General features: G+C 34.5%; 1 protein-coding gene across 1 annotated transcript in view; it reads left to right on the top strand.

Moving 5' to 3' along the window:
* LOC129218994 (DNA-directed RNA polymerase I subunit RPA49-like) overlaps window positions 1-8,800 on the top strand; it is a 365,487-nt gene extending 356,687 nt beyond the window's left edge. The window contains exon 12 of the mRNA XM_054853313.1: window positions 8,593-8,800. Coding sequence (XP_054709288.1) covers window positions 8,593-8,800 — 208 coding nt within the window. The remainder of the gene's footprint in view (window positions 1-8,592) is intronic.
* Window positions 8,801-12,236: the final 3,436 nt, after the last annotated feature.

The following is a 12,236-nucleotide window of genomic DNA, read 5'->3' as shown; positions in this document are numbered from 1 at the left end:
TCTGAGCTTTATTACCCATCAGGGTTAGCCACTGTAGGAATAATCTTATTTTTCACCTGAAATCGTGCCTTTAAGATTCAACTTCGAAAATTTTCCAAGATCAGTCCTAAAGTACCTCTTTCTCACTTTAAAACACTTCAATTTTGAAAAAATTACAGAAGAAATTACTGACCTCCCAATATCACCAAAGATAGTTTAAAAGTGACTTCAATGTTGAAAAACTTATAGAAGGACACCCCTAATAATTCCCTTTCCTGCATCATTACCAAATATTGCCTAAAATTACGATTTTTGATGTAAATTTCAAATATTCTACTATTAATACTAACCACTCTCCCAGTATGTATGGCAGCAGTTGAAAGCACAATTTTAACATTCATTGAGTGAGGACAAATTTAAGTCAACATAAAAATCAGACATCAAAGTCTCTGATTTATCAATAACTTTAAAAAATGGTGTAAAATAAGAACATTTTAGTTTTTAAATTTAAAACTTTTTCTTTGTAAATTTTAGTGAATTATTAACATTATTGTAGATCAAACACATCAGTATTTCTTTTCCTAACCATATTAGGGTGGTCCTTATTTTTGAAGTTGTAGATATTTTACACGACGCCCCCTCAATTTGTTCCATTATACAAATAAATGATGCATACAAAATTTTAAGTCAATCCATGAATATTAACACGTGCCCCTAGGGCCTCCTGTTTTGAGTTTTAAAGAAAAAATCGCGGATTTTCTCAGTTTTATGTAAAAATATTCCTAGGTTTCATATTTAAAGTAATTTTGAACCTCAATAGATGTTGCTACTTCCAGACCAACCATTCTCTCACTTTCATTCTGTAAAATTTTACATATTACATAGGGTACATGTACGCCAATGGCCTTGGGACAGGCATACCGCTATTCGCGCTCGTTTCAAACCAAGCGGCAGGGAAACATTTTTTTTCCACCAAGATGGACACAAGGGACTCTAAAGGCCATTAATGAATGGCCTAGGCCATTAATGAATGATTTTTGACAACAAAAAATTGCCTCCTCCAGGCTTTGGGGGTGTTGATTTAGAAAACTTTCTGTGTATGTAATAGGTGTGGCAAATAGGGTCACTAGGTTTCCATGCTATAAATATAAGTAATGACAATTATATTTTAATTCGCTGTTCTTTATTTATATACTTAAATGTTTAAGCATTCTAATAATTTAAATTTTGAAAAACCCTCGATTACCCTACCATAAAAATAAACTCTATTTTCCACATCTAAAATATAAATTTTAAAAAATTCCAGATCGGAATAATGTAAAAATCTATACTTTAAACTGTCTTCTATTTCAGTACATAGTCCTTTATTATCATCAAATTCCTCTTGCAATTCACAAGATTTAGAAACCGAAATGGGTATCTATCCTAAACTGTTGAACCTTTTTTCTATATCTGGTCTACCACAACGCAAAAAAGCTTGACAACTATTGAGATCTGCTCGCATTTCATCAATGTTACACAAATGCCATATTAGGGACAAAGATGCTGCTCATTTATTAACAGCCTATGTAGATGCAGTAAATTTAAATCCAAATAACCTTATGATCAGTCGTACATCCCTTAAGAGAGCAAGAGAAAATCTTCGAGAGGTAAAATCAGATTTCATGAACTTAAATTTAGATTTTTTAGTTATTCCCTGGGATACAAAGCTACATCCAGATGTAACTGGAAAAAAACGCCGATGGGCTTACCATGATAGCTTCAGGTTCCATTGTTGAACAGCTACTCAGAATTTCTGAGATATTTCTTCAGTTGTATATGATATCTTAGATGATTGCTCTTGATTACTAACTGTTCAAGCTGTAGTGTTTTACACAGCAGCTTACAATACCGGCCGTATAAATTGTGCATGTAATTTTTTAGAGCAAAAGCTGAACGGTGATATATTGCATTTGTATTGCTAGCATCATGCACTTGAAATCGTACTGCAGAGTGTCTTTAAAGAAGTTCTCGCCTTTCATAGTTCTAGACTCGATATTTCATTATTTAAGCGCTTCAAAATTCAAAATTACACATATCACTTAAATTCTAAAAGAAGAATTTGATGGCATGTTATTGTTCATAGAAAGCGGAATTAAGAAATATTACAGATAATTCTCCTAACGTGCAATAATATTTCTTGGTGAAGTCCTCCCTCCTACAGGGATATGTTTTCGGCAACCTGGAGTTTATCCCTGACCCAGAGGAGTGGCAAAAGGAATTTCTTGTTTGAAAATTTATATTTTTAGGAAGCAATTTAAATTGACACTACATGAAGGGATTGCCCGTAAATGCTGTTTTACAGTTAAATGTTGTATGAAGATATAGTTTTTCGCAGCAACCCATTCTAGGCCTTTTAAATTAATGTAAAGTTTAGTGTCTAAAAAACCTGGCAGGGTACAAAATTATGACAAACATGCAGCAGAAGCAGTGATTGAAAAATTCATAAATCACTTATGGTACTTAGGGGATGAACTAGTAGCTTTGTCCTTATTGGATAAAGGAATTAACTTTGAAGATAGGAAAAGACTACTTCAAAAAAATGCTTGCTGAATAGGAAGACGTGTCTGATGACTGTATAAAAAATTTCAAATAACAGTTGATGATTTGGAATACTTTCTTAGTAAAGATCTTCCTCTTTATAGAATCAATTACAAGTCAATAAAACTGTTTGATAAGTTACAAACACCAAAAGATGTTTTTCTATTTGATCCTGATTCATGGCAAAATGAAGGAAGCTATTTAAAGGGAAGAGATATCGTTAAAATGCTGAAAGTTGTGAATGATACAACTGAAAAAGGAGCACAATTAATCGAAGAATTTCACCAAGAGTTTGGGACCCAATGAAAACTTTGAGATAAATGTATATTCGAGTTCGAGATTCGACTGTATGTGATGAATTCCAGCGGTAACGGAAGGACAGTTTGAACAAAAAAATCGATGTATTTCTGTCTGTGAGCATATCAAAAAATATATATTTTTAAAAACTGATGCATAGACTATTATACACATCCATAGTAAGTTGCTAAAAAAACCAAAGCCAGGAATTTTTTGCCAGTAACTTTTTTTAAAAATGAAATTTAAAAAGTGGTAACAGAAGGACATTTTTGCGACATGATTTTCACGCAATCATGTTCTCCCCAAAAGTTCAGATAAACTATAAAAGGTAAAATTCCATTAAAATTAGAGCACATACGGGAGTGTTCAATCATTACAATTTAAACGCAAGTTTAAAAAAAAAATTATTTTAAGCACATTACGTATTTGTTAAGGGTAACGGAAGGACAGTAACGGAAGGACTAACAATTTAACTTGGTAAATTTCAACTTACAAACATCTATTTAGCTAATACAGCAGTCTGAAACAATGACATCTAATACCTGAGCCATCTGCTAAAATTCTGAATTCTTGAAATACTCAAAAATATTATCAGAATCCGTAGAACATTTATCTTTTTTGTCAATGAATGCTAAGATCATTCCCACATTATTATGTATTCTCAAAAAAGATATTTCTGCTCCTTTATCTTCTATATGAAATACCTTTCCAACATTGCCTTTTGTTATTTTCTTTCCCTTCCATTCAACTAACAAAACTTGTTCATATGTTATGAATCCTTTCACTTATTCTCATTATTTGGTGCTTTTGATTCAGCTGTATCTTCTTTTTAATAGTATTTATAACTGTCAGTTTGAAGTGAAATCACCTTCGATTTGTTGAAATACTAATTTTATTCAATAACATAACTTGTTACAAGGTTCAAATAGTGCATATTTTGTGGGTCAGGATGAGAATGGATATTACTCCATTTTTTTGAAAATTGATCTTTGAATTCACTAATCTCTTTGCAGTATGTTTAACGGTTGAACTAATGCTCTCAACAGTCCTTTCCTGCGACTTGTGTTAACACATTTGAAAGCAGTTTCAATACTGTATTTTTCCAATATAAATGTCAAGTTTGTAAGCAATTGTTTCTGCTTAAATTGGCTTGTCATATCACAAACATGTCATACCAAAGTGATTTTCACATGCTTAGGAACTTTTAAGTGTAGTTTTCATGATTTTTATCACATACAATAGAATAAATAAAATCACAAAACAGATTTTTAAGAAATTAAATAAAAGTTTATTTTTTAAATGAAAGCACACATAATTTTTTGTACAAATATTACTTATATATGTTTTAAATGTAACTACTATCTTTAAACAATAGTTTTCTGCTAGCATTCTAAAATTTTACCCTGTATCAATTTATAGATAAATGTCCTTCCGTTACCGTATTTTTTTGTCCTTCCGTTACCTTTAAAAACCATGTAAATTAAATTTATATTGAAATTCTAACTGAGCCCCCTTGACAAGGAACATAATTCTGCTTCGCATAAAAAAAAACATTCGTTTCTATTAGGATTCGACGATGCATCGGCTTGGCCGATGCATCAGCGCCGATGCTAACTTTTCAATTCATTCCAATTCAATTCAATTCATTTTATTTCAATTAGGGAAATATATATGTATATATATATATATATATATATATATATATATATAGGCTGCCTGGCAGGGTGGGCGTGCAGATATATATATATATATATATATATATATATATATATATATATATATATATATATATATATATATATATATATATATATATATATATATATATATATATATATATATATATATATATATATATATATATATATATATATATATATATATATATATATATATATATATATATATATATTAAGGGTGGTCCTTATTTATATGGGAAAATTTTTTTTTCGGAATTCAACAAGTGACGCCCCCTAGTTTTGTGACACTATAATAAAAAGTAATCGGTGCAAAATTTGAACTCGATCGATCAATAATAACTCGTGCCCCTAGGACGTTGAACTTTAACACTTTTGATAATTTTCCCACAAATCTTCGAGTTCTTACTTCAGACCCCGTACATCGTTTCTCCCAGGTTTGCAAAATATTTTTACAGCGAGGTAGCACTAAAATTAATCTTTTTATTTACTTCATATCGTCTAAAGATTTTACATTGAATAAGAATGAAATATTGCTTTAGAAACTTTACCTTAATCGTACGCTTTTCTCAACGTATCTCAATCGTGTGCGTTTTTTCCCCGATAGTCTTGGAGTGTCTGTAAAATACTAAATTGCTTTTGTGATTCATATTTGGTACGACCGTTGTGGAAACTTCCCATTACTCGAACTACCAATATCTCGAACATTTTAAACGGTCCCCTGGGACTTCGAGTTATTGTCTTTTGACTGTATAATATACAGTAGTCCCTCATTTTACGAAGGGGGGGTTACGTTCCACGAGAGTACCGCTTAAACTTATGCTTAATAGTCGTGTTGAAATAGGAGTTAGGTTCCAGAGATTAAAAATACTTCATTTAAGTGATAGATAAATGTATAAAAAGTTAAAAGTAATTATTTCGATACACATGCACAACGGGGATAAAGAAAACATAAATGAACTTGTGTTTTTCAAAAAAAAGCTGATTATGATGGCAATCAGTAATTATTTTTATCTGTAGTTCTTTGGACTCATTAGTGCAACCATGATCACTCGCGTCACTTCAATGACGGAATCTTAATGCACAAACAAATCAGAAAGATCCTTTGCCATTGTCAAGGAATGGCTCGACATTTTTCATTGTGAAAGTTTTTGGTTGTGTGCCATCAATGTCGGTGTTCTCGATGGTTTCTTCAACCTTTGTCCATTCTAAAATCACTTCTTCCATTAAGCTCTGAATTGTGTGAGTTCTGAACTAAACTTCTGAAACCAATCGCAAAAATTGTCTCCAGTGGTCCGATCTCGCTTAACAGCATGCCAAAAACGGCAGTTTAATGCTTGTTATCTGCTATCTCAGGAGTTTGATTTTGAAAAAGAAGAAAATTTTATCTGATTGCAATACTGCATCCGTACTGTATATAAATCAAACTTTTTTTCTTCAGAAAATATTTGTTAACGAGTGAATGGTTACTGCCATGGAAAAGTAAGCGCAGTATCATAATCTTCATCAGATCTGAAAATAAAACCCCAACAAAACGTCAATTCCAAGATTTTCCTATTATTAGTATGGAATTTAAAATTCAACTCTTGGAATATCGCAAAAACTCATTTCTGCAGATACTGTGCTTTACCTTCCCACTTCCCTCGGCAGAGTGGATTGTAGTATCAGTAGCAGCAAAACTCAGAGTAACTTCTATACTCAACATGTTAACTAACACTAGTCGGAGGCCTATGCGGCTCTATAGCAGAAGCTTATCTTCTAAGCCGGAGATCAAGGATTCGATTTCCGGCGGTGCCCTGGGTGTTATTTCCTTCTCTTTGCATTGCTTCTCTTTCCTGTGTGTGTCCGGAGGCGAGGCTCTTTGTGTGCAGTTATCTATGTATGCAGGGGCGGCGGACTGGCCCGCCGCCCGCCAGCCCATCGGCCCGAGAGCTGATGCGCCCTTTCACCTGTGCACCTTCTTCTTCTTCTTCTTCTTCTTTTTTTTTTTTTTTTTTTACGCCCTCAAACCTGTGCGATTTCGCTTCTATCTTTCTTTCTTTCATTTTTTTCGCCCTTGAGTCTGCATCTTCGTTATTTTATGCCCGAAAAACCTGTACGCATTCTTTCTTTCTTTCTTTTTTTTTTTTTTTTTTTTTTTTGTGTCCTCAAAACCAGTGTGCTCTAAGTTTTTTACGGCCTTGAACCTCAGCTCCTTCCTTTTTTTTTTTCTTTTTTTGCGCAGTCGAACGTTTTTTCTTTTTTTCTTTTTGTTTCATTTGCGCCTTCGTTTCGGATTGCGCCCTCGGCTTTTTTTGCTCTCTCAAACCTGTATGCCTTCGGTGTTTTCTTGAGCAATCACGATTGGTTATTGTTCTCATTTGACCGTTTTTGAGGTCCGTGCCTTTTTCAGCTTGGACCAGAAGCCTTTGCAGCACCACCGTCCTCTGCAGGCGGCGCGGCGCGGCTGCTCCGGTCCTGAGCTATCCGCTTCTCCTGGTCGGAGGCGTCCATGTCCTACACACACGCACGCTCACACACTCACACACACGCCTACGTGCATACACACAGGTCTACGCACACACACAAACCTACACACTTATACACACAACTATGTACACGTAACCGCCCAGGAGGAGAGGCAGTCTTGGGGGGAGATTTGACAGGAGCTGTTTCTAGAAACAATAACTCCAATGAGTAGGGTCCTGTCTCAGTTCGTGATCGCGAAAAGCATAATTTGAATTCAAAATTTCAGAATTCAAATTATTTTTTTTATTTTTTTTTTTTTATTTTATTTTTTTTTTTTTTTTTTTTTTGAGCAATCACGATTGCTTATTGTTCTCACTTGACCGTCTTTGGTGTCCGTGCCTTTTTCAGCTTGGACCAAGGGCCTCTGCAGCACCACCGCCCACCGTTCTCTGCGAGCGCGGCTGCTCCGATCCTGAGCACTGTCCCCCGGATTCTGCTTCTCCTGGTCGGTGGCGTCCTTGTCCTACACACACGCGCGCTCACACACACACAAATACGTGGTGCATACACACAGGTCTATGCACACACACACCTGTACACGCATAACCGCCGAAGAGGAAGGGCAGGCTTGGGGGGGACAAGAGCCGTTTCTAGAAACAATAGTGCCAATGAGTGGGGTCCTGTCCCAACTCGTGATTGCGAAACACCTAATTTGAATTCAAAATTTCAGAATTCAAATTTATTTCTTTTTTATATTTTATTTTCATTATATATTGATTTATTTTTATTATTAATATTATTATTATTTCGCCTTCAAATCTGTGCGACTTCGTTTATTTCTCTCTTTCGTTCTTTTTTTTTTTTTTTTTTTTTTTGCGCCCTTGAACATGTTCACCTTCGTTGTTTTATGCCCTCGAACCTGTGCGTTCACTGTTCTTTCATTCTTTTTTTTTTTTTTGTTTGCTGCTCTCAAACTGTTTTTTTTTTTTTTTTTTTTTTTTTTTTTTCCATTTTACTTCTTTCGCGTCCTCAAACCTGTGCGCCTCCTTCACGCCTCTGTTTTTTAATTTTACGCCTTATTAAGAGGCCAACTTTTTGTCAGCATGATTGCTAAACGTTTGCGCTCATTTAAAGCTTAACTTAAGCATTAAACTTAACTCTGCAAACGCCGCGCCGCTGTTCACCGGCCTCCGTGAGCGGGACCAAACCTGGGTGGTGGAGTCCATGACTTTCACACGCACACGCACACACTCGTGATCGCGAAAATCAAAATTTGAATTCAACATGCAAAAAATTCATTTTTTTTTTTGAAGATCTGCTATTTTTACTTCATTTGCAATCTCAAACGTGTTGTGTGCTTTCGTTTTTTTTTTTTTTTCCTCCCTCAAACCTGTGCGCCTTCTGGGTTTTTTCCCTGCGCTTTTTGGTGGTCAAGGTTAGCGCCCTTTTGGTTGACACAGTTCACCCTGTATAAGCCAGCTTCTGAATAAATAAATAAAACTAAAACCTACACTCCATAGTCCCCTGTCGCTACACGTGACTTTACTGATCTGAGGAGACCCTGAAAGCTGCTTTGTTTTTTTCTATCCAGACCAGGAACCAGGCAGTACTTGATCCAGCACCCTCAGAGATATCAATTTGAAATGGGAACTTGGACGTATTCATGGCCACGACAGATTGAACGTGAACTAGCTGCCTCTAGCGTGCACGGAGGATCTCCGACCGGCTGCATCGAACCCGTGACCCGTCAGTTACGAGTTCAACGCCCTACCGATCAGGCCATTGCGGCCGCATATTAAGCAACACAGGTCGTTGTTTTATTTACCCAACCGCTGTGATCTGATTCGTAAAGCGTCGGACTTGTAACCGAAGGATCCCAGTTTCGATTCTAGCTACTTCGAGCCAGTTTCGATTCGAAAGTGCATTAAAGGTAGCCTAAAATTACGTTTACCGAACTTCAATATTGAAAAACCGCCAGGACAGAGTCCCTGGGACCCATCCGTTCAGTAACGTCATTTTCTTTTCTTTTAAATTTTAGAAACATTTCTGACGGAGAATTTACAAACTTTTTCTTCCTCAACAGCACCAAAGACAATCTTAAGTTGCGTTTTTTGGAAATTCGATTGCAAAAAAAAAAACCGGGGGAAAAGTTCCTACCCCTATTCTCTCCCAACAATCTTCGAAAATATGGTCTACAATTGCGTTTCTGACCGAGAAACCATACAATAGTGCAGGGGTCTCGAACCTTATGCCCGTAGACACCTCACCATTGCACCTGCCGATCGTTCTATGTATGCCCACCGCTGTATGTCTACGATAAAAAGTTTCAATTCAACAAAAAAATAAAAAAAAAAAAAAAAAAGAAAGAAAGAACAAAAAACGAAGAACAGAAAAAAAAAGTCCACGTGAAAGTTTTCTTGTTTAACTATTATCTACAAAAAAAGTAAAAATGGCTCATAACATTGATAAAAGCACTGAGAAGTACGACTGGTCTATTTTTTCCTTTCAAGCTTAATCCTAGTTAACTTATTTATTTTCTTATATACTCATTCTTTGATTAGATGAAGCCTGAGCTTGAGTCTGTTTATTTCTTGGGAAATTCATTAAAAAGGAGGAGGGATACTCTTCCTATGATAAGAGGTGCATCACCACTGAGTTCCGTAATAAAGTTTATTTTTTAATCGGAATCCATTTTTGTAATGTGCATAATCGAAGATGAATTTTGTGACAATTTTCGGTACAATTTAGGAGGCAAAGATTAAGAGTCCAGAAAGTTGGAGGGTACGTGCCCCCAGACGTCCCCGTAAAATATATACACATTCGTTCATTTTATTCAATATTTCCCATTGTTACTATCAAAGGAATTTTCTCTCAATCTATTTTGTTGGAGATACTTTTACTATAGTGCCTAAAAGGAGTAGTGTTCCGATCGGCCAATGTTCGTATCTTAAAAATATCGCCCTCCAAAAGAGGAAACCGCGAGAGGGCGTGCAAGTTCCCGCCGGCGTTGATATTTTGAATTTGGTTTGCGAAAGTATGCCGTAACACTTGTTTCATAGAGAATTGAAATTGTTTGTAAATAGCTACAAATAGCAAGAAGAAAAAGTGCGATAGGTCATGCTTTGTTGCTGGATGTACGAGTGGCTACAGTGGTTAAAATATTTTCAGTTTCAATTATAGATGATTCTATCATTTGTTTCAAATGTCATAGCTACAATTATTTTCAAAAAGAAAATCAGAATTATTTAACTTTCATTATATCAAATTCATTTTCATTATAAAAAAGAGGTGTGGCTTCAAATCAGAGGTGGCGATTAGAGCTCATAAGTGGGGAAAGGGGGGGCGCAAAAAAAATAAATAAATAAAAATTTAAAAAAACCGGCAGCAAAAAATGAAAAAAAAAAGAGAAAAAGTACAAAATTTTGTTTGGACTTGTTTTGAGAGCAGATAATTGAACGTAACTCACCTTTTTCTTAGGGTTTTGATGAATTATGTACAAAATAACTTCCCTCGAAGAAACTTAGACCTGAATTACGCTTACATTATTTAGCACGATGTACAAAGTAAAACAAATAATTATGTTCTGAAAATTTTGACGCTTCTGCTTTTTTGCAATTTCTAGTTTTGGTTCTTTAATTGGAAAAGAAAATAAATCTCCCATGAAAAGTGTGGGGGGGGAGGGGTGTTTCGTAAACAAATGTACAACGTAAAACAAATTATTATGTTCTGAAAATTTTGACGCTTCTGCTTTTTTGCAATTTCTAGTTTTGGTTCTTTAAATGGAAAAGAAAATAAATTTCTCATAAAAAGTGGGGGGGAGGGGCGTTTCCCCCGAATCGCCGCTACTGCTTCAAATTAGTATATATATGCAAGTGCGGCATAATACTAATTGTTCATGAAATGTTAGTTCCAAGAGAAGTCTGTCTCCCTTATACTGCAAACAGTTTTTATATTTTAGCTTTATATATTCAATTTTTTTACTTGTGAATTACACAAGGCAACCAAATGTGCTATCAAGATAAAAACAAAAATGTGCTCAACAAGTTAGAGAATAATGTAAATGTGCTAATTATTTATTTTAAAAGAGGTTTTAGCTATTTGTATTAAATGTGTAAAAAAAAATCATTTTAATGTATAAATTTCAGTCATCTATTTCTGAGTAAAGTTCATTTCTTCCCTATGCGTTAATCTATAATTGTTCAAATTTTACTTTTAAAAAACTGTTTCATTTTTATCGTATTCAAACATCGAGATATTTACTTTGTAAAATAGTTTTTCAATAAAATTATTTGCATGTACTGTATCACCTTGTACTGATACAAATAATTTGTCTCATTTGTAAAATAATAAAACTTATTATTTTTTTCCTGCGAATGTTGTGAGCAATGAGTCTTGTTTATTCAAAATTCTTGAATATTTTGTTTAAATACATACAAGTTCTATTTGTTATTATTAACACTTTTGCTGCAGAAAGTAGTTTCATTTTTTGTGTATATTGTTTTAAATTTCTAGTAACTATGTTCTTTAATAAGCTATTCAAAATTAACTTGTGCTTTATGTTTGATGTGAAAAAAAAAAGGAGCAAAACTGCTATATTAATCCTAATATAGGCTAACTTATTACTAAAAAATATGTTTTATTTTTTACTTGAAAACATTTTGGGGTATTAATTCCCTATTTAAACTAATTTGTGACTATGTATTACTATAATTGTAAATTAGTAATATTACTTTAATTTTTCATCTTTAATTCACTAATCAAGGGTGCCCATCTAGGAGGGGGGGGGTCAGGGCGCAGACTGGCAGACTACCATTGAGAAAAAAAAAAATTTTTTTGGGGGGGGGGAATGTTTTGAGGAGTATTTTTCTCATTTTTTGGGGGAGGGGCTCCTCGATATTGAAGGGGGTGCGCACTTGCCCTAAGGGAGGGCAAGTGCGCACCCTTGATTATTATTGCGCCCCTGCATAATGGAATTAAAGTAACTGCGTACTAAAAAGTTGCGAACACTTTCGAGCTTAAGTATGAAGTTATTTTGTTAGCATTTATTTACTTTGTATGGTGGGTTTCATCAAAACAAATTAAAAAAAAAAAAGATAACTTTGGCAACTTTTAACAAAAGTAAATTCAAAATATCTAAACTATTTTTCTTTCGTTTGATGCTCCTCAATGATAAAAGACGTACACAGCGAAAACAGAAATTATATACCAAATCAATTTTTTATAAACTGCATTTTT

The sequence above is a fragment of the Uloborus diversus genome, chromosome 3 (assembly GCF_026930045.1).
Source record: "Uloborus diversus isolate 005 chromosome 3, Udiv.v.3.1, whole genome shotgun sequence".
Taxonomy (NCBI): Eukaryota; Metazoa; Arthropoda; class Arachnida; order Araneae; family Uloboridae; genus Uloborus; species Uloborus diversus.
The sequence above is the reverse complement of the archived record's forward strand: the minus strand, read 5'-3'. Positions and strand labels throughout refer to the sequence as shown.